Here is a 23,211-nt window from a genome sequence, read left to right on the forward strand (position 1 = left end):
TATGAGTACTCTAGCACATTGATTTCAACCTATGGTTGCTACCTACAAAAGGGCTACGAAGATCTGAAGATTGAAGATAAGCATTGCCTAATGAATCTTTTCCCATGAAGCCTATAAATAAGAGATCTCTTGGAAAGAAGATCAAGAAGCATAAGCACACGCATAAAAAAAAGTCAAACTAATACTTGTGCAAGAACAAAAGCTTTGAAAATACAATTCCAAGCTTTATAAAGTCATAAGCTTACATATGTAAGAATAGAGAAAATCTTACAAGGTCCATTAGATTAAGTTGTATTGTAAACACATCCTCTTTGTTAGAGTTATCATCTAAAACTTGTAAAGAATTTGATTGATTGTACATTCTGAAGGGAATTCAAACACTTGGTTGTTGGCTTAGTTGAGTTAAATGTTGACAAGATAGTTGTCTAGGGGAAACCAAGAATGGGTAAACCCAGTTCTAGTTAGTGTAACAATTGTTACCATGATTGACTACGAAAATCAGGAGTGGTTTAAAATATTCAACTAGTCAGCGTAACAGGTATTACCAGGATTGACTAGGGTTGCCAAGATTGGTTTAAAATACTCAACTAGTCAGTGTAACAGGTGTTACCAGGATTGACTAGGGTTTCCACGAGCGGTGTCTAATACTCAGTTTTAATCAGCGTAATAGGTGTTACTAGGATTTACTAGTGTAACCAAAAGTGGTGCTAATACTTAGTTATAATCTTGTTGAGATTATAGTGAAACTCTCTAATGTATAAAATAATTGTGTTTATTGTTTTATCTTTACAAAACATAATTTTTAAACACTATAGTTGCCTACGAAGTTAACCATTAATAAATGCTCTTGTCATCATACACTATTTTCCTTAAGAGTTGTCTTTCTTAAACGTTGTAGTAGTTTTGGTAAACACTTGAAAAACACTCAATCTCTTAACATTGTGGTTTAAATAGTGTCTTATAAATCAAGCGTCTAACAACCTGTGTAAACTGTCTAACCATCACCAAGGTTGTTAAACGTCCATCTATGAAAAAGTTTTTCCATAACACTATTCAATGCTTCTTCTAGTTTTTTCCTATAATTTCACACATCATATTGCATGAATAACGTTTATGACACATCATCCAATATGTACAACCTTCATATTGCTAAGAAAAGTCATCTGTCTATTTTTTATTATTTCAGAAAGTCAGATGCACAAAGCCCAACTAGGTGGCCCATTAAGGATTATCTTGAAAAAAGAAAAGGAGGAATTCAAAACTGCCATTTCATAAAAAATATTAAAACACTTTAAATGCGTCATGATTAGCTTTAATCTCTAACGTTTTCCTTTCCAAAAAATATTTGTTATTCCAATCACTTAATAACTAGAATCTCAATCGTTTCATGCCTCCTAAGAAACCTCAAGCCACTCTTTCCACACAAACCCTCAAAAACCCTAATCTATTCAGATCTCTCTCCTAATAAAGCATATTGTTATTCGTTGTGAAACGTCAGAAACTTATAAATGAAAAGTAATTTGATACATAGAGATTGGCGTACTTTTCACCAGACGATGTCATTTAAAGACATTTTTCATTAATTACAAGTTTGAGATCACGTCTTTATTGTTCATAGCTAATATTTGTTAAACGATGTTTTTTTCTTTAGCTCTCTCTCTTCTTATAGCACTAATTAATTGTGAGACACCAAACTTTAGTATTACATCTTTTCTCAAGGGTGAAGTGTCATCCTCAAGACTTATGCATATGTCCTTTTGTTTTATGCATATGTCCTTTTTTTATAAGATTCACTTAGAAACTTTTATACTCATTCACTTAGACACTTAATCGTCTTTGATAAGATTAATAGAACCCCTTAAGAGTTCTTAAGGAAGAATTGGATGTAGCTTAAATTGAGTGAACCAATTTTATTATTTTTTCCCTTAAAGCTTTTACAAAGTGTTTTGAAATGCCATAGTCTAAACATATTCTTATTCACCTATCCTATAAAACCAAACGTTTAAACATAGTACACCTTTATATACTTTTGTTACAAGTTATTAGACGTTGCTTTGCGAAATTTTTTTGAAAACATTATTTACGGCCCTCCTCCCCCTCCCAATACAACTTTGTATATCAGTTCTAGGTCTAACATGTATAGAAAATTGACTTTCTATACTGGTTCTAAGTGCAATCGACACTAATGCAGTCAAGGAAAACGACAGTGGTTATTTTCGTCTAAAGACAGCAGTTCCGCAACCGAGGTATATACAAGTGAGGCAAAAAGGGGTAGGCTTTTTTTCTCGGTTGTGAATCGAGGCAAAAAGGTGTAGGCTTTTACCTCCGTTCCTACTGAACTAAGGCAGTATGTTTGATTATACTCCCTCGATTGACACCTGAACCGAGGCACTAAAGTTTTTTTTGTTTTATTTTTTTTATGTTCGGTTTCACTAGCTTTTCTAGCTCTCGCGAGACCGAACGGTTGTGCCTTTTTTTATTTTAGGTTTAAACTCTCGGATGGTCCTCATATTTGTATGGGAATCTCAGTTGGATCCTCATATTTGTAACTGTCTCAATTGGGTCATAATATTTGTAAAATTGTGTCAATTTTACCCTATCTGTTAAGTTGTCCTAGATGGCGTTAAAGTCCGCTGATGTGGTGATACTGATATGTGTGATCTTATTACGTGGAAATAAATTTTAAATAATGACGTGGAGTTTGATAACTTTTGCTGCCACATCATCATCCTCTCCACAAAAAACCTAATTTGATAACCCTTGTCGCCGTGCCGCAATTGTGCCACCACCATCATGCCGCAAGGCCGTCGCATAACCCTAATTCGTTCTCCTCCATCAACCTTCATCAAAAACCCTCCTCTGCATCATCGTTAAGCTTCAACGCACCATCTTCTTCGTAGTACACACAACACCTACATTGCCTCAAACAACAACTGCCATCAATAGCGCAAGACTTTACGCCACCACCCAATTTTCTCCATCGCATAAGACCATCACCGGAACCCCAACGACGCCTCCATGGCCGTTGCGATTCGCAAATCTCCACGAATGCATCCATAATCTCTGCGAGCCAAATCGTAAGCCTCTTCCATGGCATTCTCTAGAATCGTGCAGCCCACGCTCACGAATCGTGCTTTCCCCACCATCAATTCAAAAAAACCCCAATCGCAAATCGTCGCGACCATGCGTCGCTATCACTGTGTTCGTCTTCTTCATCTCCACTATCGCACATACCTACACAACAAAACCCAATAGTGTTTTCCCTAATTCTCTTGTGAGCCCTACATAGTCATCTCATCACCACCGCAGCACCGTGACCACCAAGCCTCCACCTTCGTATCCCAATACCGGTAGAAAATTCCCTGCAAAATCTATTCATCAAGCTTTCCTAATTTACACAATGAGTTTTATTCACCTATATCATCTGTGAAATTGCAAAAAGAGAAGCACAATCATGAATCTCCACGGCGCGACAGGGGAGAAGAGGCGAAACCCTATTCTTGCATGTGTGACGGTGCAACAGTAGAAGCCCCTTTCCCCAAATCTGAAACCCTAATTTTGGGTAGGAAAGGGGATGACACATGTCATAATTTTTTAATTTAAATAAAAATTCCACCTAATTAAATAATGCACATCAGCATAAACACGTCATCACAGTTTAACACCGTTTAGGACAACTTAACGGATAGGGTAAAATTGACTCATTTTTACAAATATTATGACCCCATTGAGACAGTTTCAAATATGAGGACCCAACTGAGATTCCCACACAAATATGAGGACCATCCGAGGCTTTAAACCTTTATTTTATTTCTTTTACGTTCGGTTTCGCTAGCTTTTCTTTACCTCTCGCGAGACCGATCGGTTGTGACCTGCGTCCACCGTCTGGGTTGCTTCGAATGTGGAAACCACCACAGCCATACCAACCGCAAAAGAAAATACACGAGCAAGACCATGAGATAAAAAACCTAACTCGACACGAAAACCCTAAATCCTTAAATCGCAAAATCAGATAACAAGAACAAAAATTCCCAAAATCAAAGAACAATTAAAACCCTAATTTCAAATCTCAAGATGCGCCTAAGCTGTCGAAGTCGCCTCCCTTCCTGCATAAACGAACCAACACCGAGAAGAGAAATGGACTTTTCCCTCCATGCAAAACACAGACCAGAGTTGGAGAAGAGGAAAAGGAGGTATGCGCCTCCCTCACTACGAGGCGAAACAAAACGAGAAGAAAAGAAAAAGATGAAGATGGGTGCTTCCCCCCTCTTGTGAAGCCGCGACAAAGGAGTGAAGAAGAGAACAAAACATTGCACGAAGAGAACCCTAAGGGCGAGAGAGGAGAGGTGCAAAACCTAAGCGAAGGCATTCTGTCTAAAAGTGCCTCTCTACGCCAAATTTAAACCTAAACACATGTTATTACCTCGGTTTGTGGCAAACCGAAGCATAAAACGCGTACGACATCAGCTAAGAGGGAATGGAGGCAATAGAGGTTATCAAAATGGATTTTGGAACGTTCGATTTCAGAGGATGGAACGTTCGATTTCAGAGGATGTGTGCTTGTGGCAGGACATACTTCCTCGGTCCGTGGGCAAACCAAAGCATAGAGAGCCTACGACATCGACTAAGAGCGAACCGAAGCAATAAGGTTTACCATAATGGATTTTGAAACATTTGAACTGCCTCGGTTTTGAGGAGCAACAAAGGTAGTATACCCATTCGACATTGGTTATCAATGAACCGACGTAATAGAGGTTACCAAAATGGATTTTGGAATGTTCGGTTTCAGAGGACGTGTGCTTGTGGTAGGAGAGAATGAATTAGAACGTTCAGTTCAGATGTTGTCTGGTTTTGACAGGAGATACTACCTCAGTTCTAAACAGCAACCGAGGCAGTATACCCGTTCGACATCAGTTCTCAATGAATCAAGGCATATAATATCGTCATAACTACGAAAATGCCACTGCGTTATTATACGCTTCGGTTTTTGCAAGACCGAAGCATATATAACGCGTTAAAAAGATCGTTTTTTACTAGTGTGATATAGAAAATTTTGTAATTTATTATAGTTTTCCAACTATACTACTTTCTATATGGATTTTGGGTCCAACTGATATAGAAAAGCTTCTCATATTCATGATATTTTCATCATGTTATTTTCTATACTTTGTGGATTTCAACCAGTATAAAAAATCACTATAAGAAGTGTTTTTCACTAATTATGACTGTATGACATATATTTTTCCAACAACATTATTTATTTATGGGTTAAATATGTTTTTAGTCCTTAAACTATGAAGTGATTTTGATTCATTAGGGTCACCAGTGGGTGCATATGCTTTATTTGCAATAGGATAGATATCGTCGTCCCCCACATTCAATAACTCAGACTCCTCAAATATCGAAAAATCAATACCAATTCCAACTGGTTGTTTAAACCTCTGGCCAAGACCTTAGTGGAAATTTACAATCACGGGTGAAAGAACATTTTCCTTCATTGGGGTTAGGATGCAACCTTCCCCTTCTTTTGCAAAGAAACGTATCGTGATGCTTTTATGTAGGTAAAAGAAAACAAACCATTTAGATCAAACAAATAAAAGAACTATCCCACAAATATTCACATTCATAGTCTTTAACCAACACACACAAAATTTTAATCTTAGAGATCACTACCCAAAAAATTAGGGTTTCTGATTTTTGGGGAATGTTGCTTCTGCTTATGGTGGGAGAAAAGGGTTTCTCCCTCTCCTTTCCCTCCTCTTTCTCCTTTCCTCCCTCTCATGCTCACTTTCAGAATCAGATGTTGAACCGAAATCAGTATCTGAATCAGAACCTCCATCACTAGCCATGGGAGAACCCCTTTTCAAATCATCGAATATAGAATTCCCAGAGATTGAATTAAGCGCATGCCTTTCTTTTATCGCACTTCTCAATTGACTGCCATCAAAATCTACCACAATCTTAGGCTCTTATACTTTATCAATCCCTAATGATGGTATTGTTTCTACAACCAAAGTTTGCCACGTAAAAAAAAACTTAACACCGTCACTTTTTAAGGACTAAACATAAGAGTTTCAAAACTAAGAGGACTAAAATGAACAAAGCTTTTGAAGAGGGACGAAAACTAAAATCGCTTGATAGTTTAGGGACTAAAAGCATATTTAACCCTTTATTTATTTTAAATACTATACCATTAGTATAAAAATATCGTATAACGTCGTTATTTATTGGTCTTTCACGTTGAATTTGAGGTTGACGTCATATCGAGAGACGTTAAATTGACGTCGAATTTAAAAAATTCGACGTTAATCAAATTGACATCGAATTTTGTTAATATTCGACGTTAAGCAATTTTTTTGTTTTTTTTTAATTAAAAGTAATCCTTTCTTACAACTTTACGAGACTTGAAAAGTAGAAAAATAACAAATTTCAATTTTTGGTATTTTATAAAGCATGAACTATGAACGTGTAGTATAGTATCAACAACAAACAACAATAACAAAAAAGTTCAATCAAACAACAATAACAAACAAGTTCAACAAAAAATGACAACAAATAAGTTCAACAAATAAGTTCTTCAAAACGAAAACGAAAACGAAAACTAACCTTCAAAAAGTGGGTTCGTCGGAATAAAGTGTTTCCACCAGTGAGAGAGAAAGCAGAATGCGCCTATGAAGGATAATAACACGAAAATAATCGGTCAAAACAAACAAAAATTATACATAAAGTAGTTAATTAACATGCATTTGTATCAAATGAAAGAAAGATTACATGTGATGGTCGTCAAACTTCGTTCGAGAAAAGTTTGAGAAGAGAAGAGAGTCTCGTGCGCTAAGATAAAGTGAATTAATTTTCAATCTCCCGCTCAAATTAAAAAGGGGAAACTTTTGGCTGACAAATAATATGTCGAAGCTCCTACAAAATTTGACGTATTATATGTGGTTTAAAAGAAAAAAGAAAAAAAGAATTAAAAAGAAGTTACTTTTTGGCTTTTGACTGAAAAATAATATGTCGAAGCCCTTACATAATTCGACGTATTATTTGTTGTTTAAAAGAATAAAGAAAAAAGAATTAAAAAGGGTGACTCTTTGGCTTCTAACGGACAAATATTAGGTCGAATAATTACTATCGTGGAATTGAATGGGGCTTTGACGTTTTACAATTGCATTTATTTACAAAAATATCACTGACGTTATACGCAAAAAAGCATTGTACTAAAAAATTATATATTTTTGCATATCAAAGCACATTTCTAAGAGAATTATATGTCAATTAATTAATATTATTTTTCTTAAAACGCATCATAATTTTCTTTTAAACTTATTTTTAAATTTTTTTAATTGATTTTATTTAATATTTTCTTTCCATAAATAATAAGGTTAATCTTTTTAATAATTGTTCTTAAATAAGTTTTTATCATCCTTAATTTTAAAAAACTTTTCTCAACTAAACAACTATATATCAATATTAAAATTGTTAACATTGTTTTATAAAATATATTTATTTGAAAAAAGAAATTGTTTATATAATTAGGAATGTTAATTGATTTATTATTTTATAATGTTATAATTTTTTTAAAGTTATTTAATTCAGATAAATCCTTTGCCTTGAAGCTTCTTCTTGTTCTTGATCCTTTGGATATGATTCTCAAAGTTTTTCAGAGCGAAGGACTTAGTACTCACTAATATATAGTGATGAACAAGTCTTACCTTGGTAAAACAATGTTGTTAGTGAGTGATGATATGTTAAGGTTTTGTAAATTATATATTCTAGACTTAATAATGTATATTTAATAAATCCACTTGATTTTTAATTAAAAATAATGAACTTGATGACTCCAGATTAATAATACCACACAGATTCACCAGTTCTGGCTTATAATTAGGTTTGCATGTTGCAGTTTTGCAAGTTAAAAAATCCAGTTGTCGGTGCCATGGAGAACTGACATAATCAATTTTATATTTGAAATATTAGAGTGACATGATGTTTTCACATTTTACCTACCAACAACCTGACAATCATCACGTGTACGTTGCTTGATCACTCGATTGGATTTATATATATATGAAAAAGATTCATTTTTTTTCTATAATTAAAAATGTCAATTGGCTTATCACTTTTCAATCTAATAATTTTTTTTAATATATTTAATCTAAAAGTAAAATAAATTTATCAAGATCTAACAAATATTTTGTTTCAAATATCTTACTCAACACTAAAAATATACAATATAGTGATTTTAATTTTTTAGTACTGAATTAGAAAATCAAAAACATTTTCATATATTTTAAATTGTTCAAATCTATTTTGAAGTGTGACAAATGCTTTATCTACTATGTACATAAAGTAATTAATTTTAAATTATTCTTAAAGACATTTTACAATTTCATCATCAAATTGTTTATATTTATGACTAATATAGTTTTTCATTAAATGTGTCATGATTGTTCTTAAAAATTTGTTAACTTCGGACTTCAAGAATACCAAACATCCTTATCCTTCAAAATCCCTTTTTAAATCCTATTCCTACTCCCATTATCAAGGCTCTCTCGCTTTTCAACCCATTCAAAATTCTCTCCTTCAAAGAAAACTCCTTAGCCTCTATGATATTTTCGTTATCCAAGCCTCCGAAGAAAAAATTGTAAGACTTCATATTAAGCACTGGATAAATCTTGACGATCTTACAACACATGGATATGACGTTCTTCATGATACTTATCGTTGCGGCATTGCCACCTACTTTGAGTGGGACACTCCAATACTGCCAAAACCCTGGTGAAGCAGTATTGGACAAATGCTGAAATAAAATCTAAGACTTTCATCTCAAATATCATTGCACAAGAAGTAACCATCACCCTTGAGACCATTGTTGAAGCTAGAAGTTGCCCTAGATTCGATAACTACTACGAAGGATGGGATAAAATGTACTCACCAAATGGAATCGTTGAACGCACTTTCTATGGTGCAAACTTCAAATTAGAGTGTGTCGATCGAGAGATAATATACAAGGAATTGAGTTCTTTGTTGAAATTGATATCGCAAAGCGGAATGTTTTAAAGAGTGTGAAAATAAACAATAATCAAGAGGGTAGGAGTGAATTGGTTCTTTTGAATTTTTTTTTTAAACTTTCATCGAACAATTTATAAAAAAATAGATGAAGAGAGATAAAGAGAATCACACACAGAATCTTATCCTGATTCGAATTAAAAGATTCTTTGTCCACTGTTAATCATTATAAAAAGAGTGATTAACTTTTTACTAAAAATTAGTTTGATGATTACAATTACAACCGTGAAATAATAAGAATAGAAAACACCTTCCTTCGACACACGAGGGAATGAACACCAGCTTAATCAAGTTGCAGATAATTGCTTGCACCTTTAGACACACTAAACACAAGCTTTTCCTTTCTCAAGACTTGATCAAGCTAAGACTTAAACTTAAGAACGTCCTCAGAACCAATTTTGAGCTCTCAAGAGTTTAGGTAACCTCTAAAAGGTTTTGGAGGCTTCTATTTATAGGCTAGGGGTCAGAAATTGAGAAGACAACTCCCAAGTACCAGAGATAATCCATTGTCATAAATGATAATCGATTATTTCAGGCCGTTATGAGTTTTGGAAAACGTGATGATTGATTATCCTTAGTGATAATCAATTAACGTTGAACTCTGGACAATATTAAAACTTGCGAAAATAATCCATTATCCCTAATGATAATCGACTATTGCCGAGACAAAGCCTTTTCTACTTTTGTTTGTGATAATCAATTATCCCTAATGATAATTGATTATTGCTGCAAGAAATCAATAACAAAGAATAAGTTATATGACTTCTAAGTACTTACGATATAAAGATAACTCCTATACAAATTATTTCTACAAAGAATGTTTTTAATAACTAATGTATTTGATTCTTTAAGTCTTCAAGTGCATCATCATCAAAATCTCTTCAAAGCATCAATGCTTCTCATTGGTAACAATCTCTCCCCTTTTTGATGATGATCAAAACATCCATTTTGTTAAAAGCACTTATGGCTACCTGCATTGTTTTATACTTACACCAAAACATAAAGGTTAATAACTTTAAAAAATAAAAACACATTTAGGAGAGACTCCCCTTAAATTTAGGCTCCCCTCAACAAAACAATGTTTCAATCAAAGACAATAAAATTTTGGATTTATAATGTCAAAGACTAGTACATCATAATTTATAAAATTCAAGGAAACATAGATTCAAAGCTTGAAAAGAATTACAATGAATTTTTAGAAAGGAGGACTAGGAGGATAATCATGAGGTTGAAGGTTAAAATGATTCACAATATTTCCTAGCCTAGTATCAAAATCCTCTAAGCGCTCACACACATAATCGTGGTGAGATTGATGCATCTCCATGAGTTCTTCATGTGTTGACTGGTGGAGAGTGCTCATTTCTTCCATTTTTCGAGTTAGATTTGCAAGATGCTCTTCAATGGAGAAGGAGGAGGATGAAGGTACAACTGATGGACCAGCTTCAGAGGGATCAACTACATTAACTAGTTCAGCCATATGGGCATCTACATCATCATCTTCATCATCATGGTCTGTTTCATCTTTATGGACAAAGATGTTACCACGAGCAACAAAACTCATTTGTCGCAAAGTGGTTTCTTCAATCTCAGGGTCAAGATCTTGGATGGCACTTGTGTTTTCACCATCTACATTGAATCCTTTGTACTCAAGGATACGAGACACAAGAAGGGCATATGAAGATGATAGACATGATATCTTTACACCTTCATCATAGTGTCCACAATAAGAGAGGGCCAATCAATATGAGTATGATTGAGAAGCTCATATATAATAAGGAGATCATCCTGTTCGGAGCATTGGGCATGATTGGTAGCACAAGGGCATAGGACCTAAACAATTAAGTAATGAACGAGTCTTTCTTCAACTTTGAATCCTTCCACTAGAAGTTGTTTACGCCTTGTTTGTTGTTGGGGGTTTCTTAAAATAGATTGAAAAACAAGGAGACGTTGAATCCCTGTACGCCAAGATGAACTTTTACAAGGTTATCTCTAAGAGGCATCATGGCCACATTGGCCCAGATATTATCATCAAGGATGATGTTCACGCCTTTGAATTTTGTAGTGGCCACTTCATCACGAACACCAAAGTTGAAATAGAAAACTTAGATAAGATCCGGACAGATGCAACCTTTTTGTTCTACAAGATTTGCAAGCCCTTGATCTTCCAAAAGGTTGGGGAATTGGAACCCATAAAACTTGTACCAACCCAATCTAGCATATTTACAGGATATAATTTTCTTCTCTTTCCAGTAATGAGTGAACTCTACATGCTTCTTAGTGTCGGAGAGCCATCCATCAATGTTTGTGGGTCGAGGGGCACGAGGACAAGTAGAGGAAGAAGCCCCAGTTCTTCTTCTTGTGGGCATTTTTATGCGAGCATCTGCCATTGATTTTGGAAGGTTAATGAAGAAGAGAGTGTAAGGCTTGTGCAAAAGAATGAGAGAAAGAAAGCTTGTGCAAAAGGTTAATGACAACTTAATTGGGCAGAGTTTGGGTGCAAGAGTGAGTTTTAATCGATTATGGGGTGGTGTTTATAGAGGAAAAGAAGAAACTAGTCGTTTATGGCCGTTTCTAACCGTTTTGGACCGTTGCAACAACTATATTTTAAATTAACGACGTGTGATAATCAATTATCAATAACGAAAATCGATTATCATTTCAAAATTTTTTTTCCAGAAATCGTAGATAATCAATTATTACTTCAAATAATCGATTATTATCGAATGAAAACCCAGTTTATAAAAAAATTTCTAGATAATCGATTATTTCCAAATAAAAAATGTTTCTTAGTGCAAAGATAATTGATTATGACCTAGAACTAATCGATTATTATGTGTTGATAGGGGGAGCTATGTGAAAGCTACACCCATATATCCCATATATGTTTTTGATGATGACAACAACAGAAATGTTTTTATAGTTTCTTGAACACATATAGCAAAGTTATTGTTTATATATGTAACTGAGCTTGAACTATATGTTATGCATATTCAATGTGCTTATACATGTGATTATATCTAAGACATGCATATTCATTGATAAGATTGATAAAACTCTTTGCACATTGCATATCTGTATGAATTAATCGATTAAGAAAAAATGAAGATGGTTAGGTATTCAAGGATGTGTGTGCACCTATTGTGGAATAAGTTGAACCCTCAAGTGTTGATGAAACTCCTTCTATCTTTCAACCTCAAACTGAGTTTGAAAGATTGGTTGTAGAACAGTTCAAAAGACTTTCAACAATGATCTCAAAAATGGAAAAATTTGTGACCACGATTCACAAAAAAGTGAAAGAAGTAGTTGAAAACAATGTTATCAAAGTTCCTTCAAAAATTGGGTTAGATGATGAAGAAGACACAATAGAAGAGGATTCTTGCGAGATCTCTGACTCAGACTAGGTGTTAGAGATTATGCTTTAGAATCTGTTTTGGTGTCTATTCTTTTTGAATGGATGTAATTTGGTCATAAGGCCTTAATCGTTTGAACTTTGTTACGTTCATATTTCTAGGATGAATTAAATATTATATTTTTGTTCATATCCTATTTTGATTGCTTAAATGAATGATTGATTTATTGATTGAATAAATATGGTTGGATGAATATGATATATGAATGCAATTTGTTTTATCACTATCATATGCTTTATTGCATATTCATACTTATCTAATATTTCAAATTGCATCACAACTACTATGTATTACTAAACTAACACTCAACAATGTTGAGAAAGTTGTGGTTTGCAGGTCTTTTACAGAACTTGACAGGTTGAAATGATCATAAAACTTGTCTGTAATTGATTGACAGTTGTTCAGTTGAGTTAATCGGTTATCTTCTCACTGAAATTGATTAAAAATCGCGTACATGCTATAAATGTTTCCTTATTCATCTAAAGCATTTTTACAGATTAAAATGTTGCATACTGTTCAAAATTGTTTTGAAAGTCATTACATATGCATCATTTTTTAAAATTGCATTTTATGTTCCAAAATCATTTATACTGAGATATTCATTCTGCTATTGTATGAAAAGATATCATCACTTCATTATACTGTGTGCTTCATATCTGTCGCATAACAATGTTGGGTATTTTGAAAATTTCACATGATAGCATAATTACATCAAGCATTATTTTACTCTTATACAAATTATTAAATTTGCTACTACTTGATACATTATCTTGAACTTAGTATACACTTTGATATTCATACTCTGATAGATTGATTATATTGTTATATTGTGTTCATACAATCTTTTGAGCTCTGAATCCGGTATCAATTTTGTATAGTATGAACCGAGCGGTTATCAACCACATTGACCGAACGATCTCTAAGCCAAACCAAGCGGTTATCAACCACAGTGACCGAACGATCGCTACGCCAAACCAAGCGGTTATCAACCACAGTGACCGAACGATCGCTACGCCAAACCGAGCGGTTATCAACCATAGTGACTGAACGATCGCTACGCCAATTATAACGACAACTGGCGAACGATCGGCTATACCAAATGCTCGTCAATTATTTGGCAATTGACAGCGCTCGTCAAACCTTCGTAAGCAAAACAAGGCGCTCGACAAAGGTCAAGCGATATTACAACGCCAAGTCAACCCAATCAAGCCAGAATCAGCGCACGCCCAATTGCATTTAGCGAGGTTGGGCCAATTAACCCAACACCTATGGATCAATAGTCCAGGTAGTCCAGTTAAAGAAGAAATAGTCAAAAATATCTAACCGTAATAACACAAGTTACAGGGTCGACTAACCAAATATCAAGACTACATGGATCACGGGCAAGTAACTAGATTTACTAACTGACCAGATTTTAAGGTAATCAGTTTATTTTATTTTTAGGTTAAATACAGAAGAACCTAAGAAGAAAATGTACGTTTTTCACTCTAAGAAAGAGACGTTACATTATGGGAGATTCATTAATAGAAGAACAAAAATTATGTCACTCATATCTGACTTTAGCATCGGAGTATCTTCGTAAGTACCCCCATTGATGAGTTTTGGATTGAAAAAGTTTTCAAATATGTTTAAGTATTGTACTTAAGAGATTACACATTTTTCTTAATCGATTAAAATGTGCATTAATTGAAAATTATTTTCTTATTAAGTCATAATTACCTTAACGATCATATTTTTAAATGTTATGACTTGCATTCATTGCTTAATCGATTACATGTTATGCTTAATATGATAAATGCGTTATATGTAATTTTGTTATAACATGTTAGTTGCTTAACCTTGGGGCTCTTGGCAAGACTTTTGATAAAGAGGAGATTAATATCAAGATTATAAAATGTCTGAACAAAAGCTGGCAACCAAAGGTGACTGCCATTTCTTAATCCAGAGATTTGACCACTATGAATATGGCAACATTGTTTGGTAAGTTTGGGAAAGAAACGTATCTTCTTTCATTTTCTTTATTTGTAAACCAACACTAGTGCAAAAACAGTGTATAACGTCACGCGTTCAACGTTCAACTACTGAATAGCCAACGTTAAAAATGACCAGTGGCATTTTTGTAAATAAATGCAATTATTAGATGTCGTTTAGAATTGTAAAACGTCAAAGCTCTATACAATTCGACGTTCTATGATGGTAATTATTTAAACCAGCGCGTCATTCTTTTTCTTCTTTCTTTTAAACCATCAATAGTACATCGAATTCTGTAGGGGCTTCGACGTAATATTTGTCAGCCAGAAGCCAAAGAGTCATCCTTTTTTAATTCTTTTTTCTTTTTTCTTTTAAATCACCAATAGTACGCGAATTCTAAAGGGGCTTCGACGTATTATTTTTCAGCCAGAAGCCAAAGAGTTACCCCTTTTTAATTCTTTTTTCTTTTAAACAACAAATAATACGTCGAATTCTGTAAGAGCTTCGACGTATTATTTGTCAGCCATAAGCAAAAAATGTAACCCCATTTTTAATTCTTTTTTCTTTTAAACCACATATAATACGTCGAATTCTATAGGGGCTTGGACGTATTCTGTAGTGAATTCAATAAAAATTTAAGTGGGAGATTGAAAATTCGTTCACTTTCTCTTAGCGCGCGAGACCCTCTTCTCTTCTCAAATTTTTCTCGAATGAAGTTTGACGAGCATCACATGTAATCTTTCTTTCATTTGATACAAATGCATTCTAATTAACTACTTTATGTATGATTTTCGTTTGTTTTGATCGATTATTTTCGTGTTCTTGTCCTTCATAGGCACATTTTGCTTTCTCTCTCATTGGTGACGACACTTTATTCCGAAGAACCCACCTTTTGAAGGTTAGTTTTTGTTTTCGTTTTGAAGAACTTATTTGTTGAACTTGTTTGTTGTTTTTTTTGTTGAACTTGTTTGTTGTTGTTGTTTGGTTGAATTTGTTTGTTGTTGTGTTTTGATTGAACTTGCTTGTTGTCTGTTATTGTTGTTTGTTGTTGATACTATACTACACGTTCATAGTTCATGCTTTATAAAATACCAAAAACTGAAATTTGTTGTTTTTCTACTTTTTAGGTCTCGTAGAATTGTAAAAAATATCACAATTAATTAAAAAACAAAAAAATTGATTAACGTCGAATATTGACAAAATTCGACGTGAATTTGATAAAGTCAAATTTTTTAAATTTGACGTCAATTTAACATCTCCCGATATGACGTCGACCTAAAATTCGACGTGAAAGGCCAAAAAACAACGATGTTATACGATATTTTTCTACTAGTGCAAGGAAGAATGTTAATTCAGTCATCCTTCATATCTCAAACTCACCCTGCATAGTCTTAGAAAAATTCTTGCAAAGAGATTTATCAGTTGATCCAAATATAATATGATCAACATATACCTAGGTAAGAAGAATACATTTTCCTACTCTTTTAATAAATAAGGTGGAATCAGTTTTACCTCGATTAAATCTATTTTCTAATAGAAAATTGTTAAGTCTTTCATAAAAAGATCTAGGAGCTTGTCTTAAACCATAAAGAGTTTTCTTTACTTTAAAGATGTAATTTAGATACTTACAATCTACAGAACCAGGTGGTTGTTCAACAAAGACAACATGCATAGATTCTTCTATTTCAAAAGTTCTCCGATTAAAAACTCTATATGCTTTACTTGTTAGAGAATAACTAAGAAATATAAGTTCAACTGATTGAGAATCAAATTTTTCCAAATTTTGTTTTCCATTATTTTAAACAAAATATTCACATTCAAATATTTTCAAATGAGAAACATTAGGCTTTCTACCTTTAAACAATTCTTCAGGAGTACATTTTAAAATAGGTCTAATAAGCATTCTATTTATAACATAACATGTAGTAATCACAATGTCAACCCAAAAATTCAGCCTGATTTAAGGATGTCGAAACAAGTCAAAATACCTAATTAAATTCAGCACGTTAATGTCAAAGACATAGTTAACAACAATCAGTTCATTGTAAAGCTTCATTCAATTTTAACCCACTCCCCAAAACATACCCTATCATACTTAAAACAACATCAATAAAACTCTTAAACTTTGCCTTACCATCACATAAACAACCAATATTATTTCCAAAATTTCATGCAATACAGACATTCAATCTCTATTTAAGATTAATTCTCCAATTACAAGAAGGAAACATCACAATTTACAAACACATCACATTGGATTGATATAACATATGAAAAATGGTAAACTAATTAACAATAAATTTGTACTTTACACAAAAGGAGATGGCTTAATCGTGGAAGCCTAATGTTGCAAGAACCCTCACCTTCGCCAACGAACCAGGGAGCCATTCCTTATGATAGTGGCCTCCTCACCGCAACCACGAACAACGAACCACAAAAGCCTCCTGCCTCAACCAACTACGAAGTGTCGAGCACGATCCCTACATAATCGCGACCACAAAGGAAAAGGGAAGACCAGAACGACACAACCTCCCACTATCAAGGATCAATGAAGGTTGGGTAACTCTGCAACACTCCGAGATTGAAAAACTATGGAGCCAGGGGACACGACAACGATAGTAAATTAGGGAAGAGCAATGGCGGTAATTTGAAGGAGAAAGGAGCACACCTCGATTGTGGACAAGAAGAAATCACAAAAGGGGGAATGGCGAAACAACAATGGAGGTCTGGGAAAGAATGCCAATGGGGGTAGCGGGTTCTGAACGAGAGAGGGAGATTAAGGGGGAGAGAGGTTTTGACTATTGGGGAAGATTTTTTGAAATCATAAATTGGGAGAATGGGAGAGGGAAATCCCAAATCGTGATTTCATAAAGTCAATGCTCATATCAACAGCCACATTCCCTCGGTAATGACTCCAAACCTTTACAGACGGTGTTATCAGTGGATATATTCGCCGGTAACTTAACTATGCCATTACTGATGGATATATCCGTCAGTAAGCAACCAATCCCACAACCGTCAATAAATCTACCGGTAAATCTAATTTATTGACGACATATAGGTTGTCGGTAATTACCCCTTCTTCAATAGTGGATGTTGATAAGAATAACATTGATAGTATAGTTGTGATATAACTAATGAGGATGTTGATGATGATCATGGTATAGAAATGATTCAGTTAGTAAGAATAGTGTTATAAATGACTCATTATTGTTAAGTTGGGCTTCCTTGCTATGTAAGGATTTTATTATTATTGGTTATGTTGTCATAGCTTACCCTTATTTGTTTTTGTTTGTGTTTGTGGTTGTGTGTATGTCTTGAGATGATCGTATGACTCATGGTTATATGGGAGCAAGGGATGTAGCAGATGCTTCAAATGCATAGTAGAGACGCGAGAATGAGGAGCAACCTTGGTTTATTTATAGTTTTGATTTATAAATTTTAGAATTAATATAAATGGATTGTTTTTATTTTAGGATTTATTATATTAATTTCGAAATTTTGTAATTGGATTATATTTTTGGTAAAGTTAGAACTTTGTTTTAATTCTTCATGTTTTAAATGTCGAAAGTCTTAATTAGTATTGCTTTCGGCGTTAAGAAGATTTTGAAACATCTTACTTTACGATTCGTGACACAATTGGGGCATTACAACATTTCACTCTCTTATGGACATCAATTCAATTCATTCAAACCCCTACTTGCTGCTTGAACACCCTTTCTTATGTTAAATATTTACATGTTAATTTATGTTAATAAGGTGGTTCTGAATTGTTGTATTGATTGTTTCAAAGCTGAAGAACGTATGAATGAAGAGTTTTTCCTTAAAAATTCAAACTTTATTCTTGCAAGATTTATGAAAGGATAAAGCTATTGTGAATACCATGCTACTGATTTCATATGATGGATTGCATGTTGAAATTTTTATTTGAGTGGTTGATTGTCACAAACTAAAAATTGCATTAGACAATGAATTCAGTGCAAAAAATTTCACTTTGACAAAAGAATTGATGTTGCATGAGATGTTGTTGACTAAGGATCTTTTTGTATCAACCATAGGGAGAAGAAACTGAATATTTAATTATGATAAAATTTTTGTAGAGGAAACAAGAAAGAAGAGCAGTTCACGACATTCCTCCCTTTAAGAAAGGCAAAGCTACTACAACCTCAACGAGGAGGAAGGAACCCAACCCTGTGTTGGAAATCTCTTAAAGTTCATCCTCAAGGATTTCAAATTTTACGATGCAAGTAAAGTTGAGAGGAAAAGTGAAAAGTGTAAAAGAAAGGAAGTGAAGTAGAGATTTATTAAAAAATAGGAATTAAAATTGTTATATTTTATATGTAAAATATGGTAGTTCAAAAAATGACAGTTAAAATCATCATATTTTACATTTAAAATGTGACAATTCTCTAACTGTCCTATTATACTAAATACTAAAAAAAGTGATGATTTTAAATAACTACCATATTAAAATTGCCACAAGTACGAATTTATAAATTGAGTGAGTAAAATTAATATTATATTTTATGCAATAATTAATATTTACTATTTAGCATATTTTTAACATCATAGTTTTGACTTTTAAAAAGTCAATTTCTTAACCAACACCAACAAAATCAATACTAAACATAAATTAGTGAGATTTTTTCATTTATGTTCGTTTATGGTGGAAGCCAAATTTCCATTTTACTCAATTGTATAAATTTCACATACCATATTATTTCTTTTTATATCTTTGAATATATTTATATATTTATGAAATGGAATTTCAGTAATGTAAAAATCACTTTTAATAATGATTTTTTATACTGGTTATATTCTACCCAGTGTAATAAGTGTCGCGGTGACAAACTTATATATAAAATAACATTTTCTATACTAGTGGAGTTATAATCGGTATAGAAAGTGGATGCGGTAATATTTTTATAATAAATAAGAATTTTTTTTATCAGTTCTAGTTATAACCGATATAAAAAGTGGATACAACTTTGTAAGTAAAAAAATTATATACTTGTTCTAGTTATAACCCGTATGAAAAGTAATTTTTTTTGTTTAATCTCACTAGAAGTTCTTATTTTTGTCCAAAATCTTAAATAGGTCCCTTTTCTTTTTGGCGTATCAATTGAGTCTCTACTATTGTAAATTTGATTCAATTAGAGGCTTGCCGTCAAATTCACCAAACAATCGTTTAATAATTGGTAACATAGCATGCTCAGTAATGACATGTGGCATTAAAATTGAGTTTTGTTTTAAAAAAATGATAAGGACCTTTAATCGGGGAAAATCGTGTTCTTTGTTAAAGTTGTTATTATTAGGGTTCGTTTGAATAAGCCACCATGTAACGAACAATCCCAAAGGAAGATGCAGCTATTCTCAGCTTATTGGCAACATCAAAAGGTGGGATTGCATTGGGTGGTTTATTGTCCAAGTTCCAGAAAAGCTCCACCCTGTTTGGCTTTTCGTTTGGATTCAATTTCTGATTTTTACCCCATTCTGATCCAGAATGATAATATCTCAAGCCACCGTATATATGCCAGCATGTAGCTTCTATATGCTAGCATGTAGCTTCTAGTGAGAAAAAGCAAATGCTACGAAATCTGGAGACTTTCAAAGGGTTATATGTTCTTCTGTAAGTCAAATAGCTTTTAAAAGTAACCATCGAGTCCAATCAAGTTTCATTGAAAGAGAGAGTAATGGAGATTGTAGATAAACCATCTTCTTACACCATTTTCAGAACTGCGAATCGGAGCACCCAACCGGTCGAGCAGGAGAAGTAGAATGAGGGTGGGGGAAGGAAGGGGTCAAAAGGGGAGAGAGCAGCGAAGGTAACGGTGCAGTGAGGAAGTGCATGGTTGGGACATTTCGTCGAACATTTACTCGGCGAAATAGAAGCGGAAAAAGAATCAACGTGGCGCAAATGTGGAGAGTCTTCAAATTCAATCAAATGTGAACTGTGATAAACATTACCTAAATTTAAGTTTTGTGCACGTTTACTAGCAGGAAACTGTGTGGAAATGTTGGAAGATTAGGAGGGAGAAAATGACGGAACTGCGTAATCCCCGGCACCAGTGGAGGCCTTGTGGGGTCTTCTCCTGGCCATGGAAAGGCCTAGCTGATCGAGAGGAATTTTTGTCTAACAAAAACGTGATTTCCCCCAATTTTTTTCCCTAATTAAGGTGACAACCCTTAAAATTTTTAATCTCTCCTTAAAATATTTTTAAAACAAAACTCAATCATGTCATTACTCATTCAACTACTCATTCAATTTTAATTGACACAGTGGTTAAGAACATCGTCGGAAGGGGTAGCTCCCCTTGGATCTTCTGTGTAGGTTGGAAGAACATCCAATCATGGTCACATATTCTTCTCTTTCATCAACATTGTCTCAATTGGAGACGTCGTCATTAGTGACGCACGACCTCCTTTCTCCTCTTCGATTGTTTTCTCTTGAGCGCTACAAAGGTAGTTATGAGATAGGGATTGTAATTCTTTTCCGTGAATGTTGAAAAAAGGCGAGATAGGGACTTAGAGAGGGATTCTAATTCTTTTCTTCTTTGTACATTATTTTGGAACATAAATTATTTAAGTCACTAGAAATTGGAGAGTATATGCGCAAACAATAATAGAGAATGTCGATGAAAATTGTTGATAATAGTAGATTTTAGAGTTATAATTAATATAAAAAGTGATGATTTCTTTACTATTAACCTTAACCAATATAAAAAGTAATAATTTTCTCCGATCTAAAACAGATATAAAAATCATTTTTAACCAACGTAAAAAAATCATTCCTAAAGAAAAAAGTGACATAAAATATATATAAGGTGTTATTTGAAAATATTTTACATTAATCTTTTTTTATGTAAGTAGACGCATTTAACAAGTATGACCTACATATTTATATAACCTACATATTTATATAAATAGACGCATTTAACAAGTTCAATAGTAACGCAACTACAACAAAAACACAATGAAATAAAAGTATAAGAAAAATCACAATGACATTTTGAGATGTGCAAACTTTTGTGGATATATATCCTAAAAATTGCACAACTCATCGAAAGAAAAAGACACAAAAAACTAAAAGGATTTTCAAAACGCATGGAACATTGGTGTTATTTCCAACTTTACTTTTCATTGTAAAGTCTTGTTGTTTGATGTGTTTGCGTGCACAAAAACCACTAAGCAATACGATATTGATCGAGAACTTCAGCATTTCTCTTTCCTGTGACGATTCTGAACTCCCTTAAATCTTCATACTTAAATGGTCGATAACGTGGACCACCGCTAAGTTCCGCCAACTTTGGATGAGCTTCAACAATACCATCCCTTGCTGCTAACATAAATACACCAAACGAATAACGAGTACATGTTTCCTTGCAGATTACACGATGCCTGGCATTCCAAAATTTTTCATTGCTCCAAACCTGTCAGAAAAACGTATATTTATATTGGAAAATATCCTTTTAACAACTTTTTTACAACAACCCATGTAGTAGTTTCTGAGTGATTCGTTTTAAATTTACAGATCAATAAAACAGTGACACATAGTCTGTTATCAAAAAAATGTTGTTAAAATATTATGGTCCATTTCTATTTTCAAGATTATGCATATAGTACACAAACATTAATGTAATTCAACAGAAACAAAATACAAACTTGTTAATCTATGCTCACATGTCCAACATCTCCAACAATGCAGAGGAAGGAGCCTGATTTGGGAGTCACTTTTTTTAATAAGCCAGAATCATCCAACAGCTCAAGACCAGTAACAGTTTCATCGTCTTGAAGTAGAGTGATAAATCCTGTATCTGAGTGCAACATTATTCCCATTTCACCTACATTTTCAGGGCTGAAATTGTATTTAATAGTTCTTAAAAGGAAAGGCCAGTCCTTGAAATCAACATCCACTATACCCAAACACTTGGCCATCTTTTGTGCTATAGTTGATGCCAAGTCATGAATTGCTTTCCCATACGTCTTTACTATTTTCCTGTCATAACAGATCCACATTATTTAAATTCAAATAATGTAAATCTCATCAGAGGCAAAAAATATCTGTTACAATGAGGTCAGAGATTTGAAGCTCCAAAGTTTTGCGTTTACATTATACGTAGTAAATGTGAGTTGAAGCTTTTGCAATGGCTGGTATGGATTACATGGAGAATAACAATCAGTTAATTAGTTTGATAAATGAGGTGAGATAAAGAGAGAGGTTGAAGAAAGGAACCTGTAATGGGGTGGTAAATCCACCTGAGAAAAGAAATCTTCAAGTGCCTGTGGTGATTTATGATAGTCATATATTCCCATGGCCTCATATAGAGGACTTGATGGAAACGGTGGAATATAACCACTATCAGGAATTATCGATTTGTTGCGCATTTTTATCTCTAAAGGAAGATCATGCCAGAATTTCACAGCTGATTTCATCTCTTTCATGAGTGTGTCTGGAATAGGGTGGTTTATCACCCTGAAAATACCACATTTCTCACATGCTTCTCTTAGCTTCTTCCATTCCTCTCCCTCTGAAAGCTTCTGAAAATCCACCACAGGAACATTAGCCTCCATCTCTTGCTCTTTCACTTTCTTCTTCTTCTTGATCTTTGCCTTCGATATCACTCTCAGTTTTTCAGAGAGGAGGAATTACAAAAAGGCTTCAGAGGAATTGTTATGTATAGGCATAGATAAAAATAAATAATTTACAAAACTTGTGTTTGTTATTATAAATACTATTTAATTTATAAAATTGATTCAATTTGGT

At 33.7% G+C, this 23,211-nt stretch overlaps 1 protein-coding gene across 2 annotated transcripts; it reads right to left on the bottom strand.

Moving 5' to 3' along the window:
• Positions 1 to 21,405: 21,405 nt before the first annotated feature.
• Positions 21,406 to 23,100, bottom strand: LOC148200199 (2-oxoglutarate-dependent dioxygenase DAO-like). 2 transcript variants are annotated; one of them, XM_088114318.1, is made up of 4 exons: positions 22,681 to 23,100; positions 22,367 to 22,443; positions 22,128 to 22,288; positions 21,406 to 21,877 (listed from the first exon to the last, which is right to left on the bottom strand). In XM_088114318.1, the coding sequence occupies exons 1-4, from the start codon at positions 23,016 to 23,018 to the stop codon at positions 21,632 to 21,634; spliced, it is 822 nt and encodes a 273-aa protein (XP_087970444.1). In that variant the 5' UTR covers positions 23,019 to 23,100; the 3' UTR covers positions 21,406 to 21,631. The 2 variants fall into 2 exon arrangements, with proteins under 2 accessions (XP_087970444.1, XP_087970443.1); XM_088114317.1 differs by having other exon boundaries at positions 22,128 to 22,443; positions 22,681 to 23,099.
• Positions 23,101 to 23,211: the final 111 nt, after the last annotated feature.

This window comes from Vigna umbellata, chromosome 4 (assembly GCF_029865625.1).
Source record: "Vigna umbellata cultivar VRB3 chromosome 4, Vumbellata_1.0, whole genome shotgun sequence".
NCBI lineage: Eukaryota > Viridiplantae > Streptophyta > Magnoliopsida > Fabales > Fabaceae > Vigna > Vigna umbellata.

Bases quoted from the DNA above. Each gene is read 5' to 3' on its own strand.
- LOC148200199 (XM_088114317.1), bottom strand. From the start codon at position 23,018: ATGGAGGCTAATGTTCCTGTGGTGGATTTTCAGAAGCTTTCAGAGGGA. The intron at 22,444-22,680 runs GTTCCTTTCTTC...CTGTTATGACAG, and splicing joins GATTTACCACCCCATTACAG to GAAAATAGTAAAGACGTATG. The intron at 21,878-22,127 runs GTGAGCATAGAT...TTTTTCTGACAG, and splicing joins TTGTTGGAGATGTTGGACAT to GTTTGGAGCAATGAAAAATT.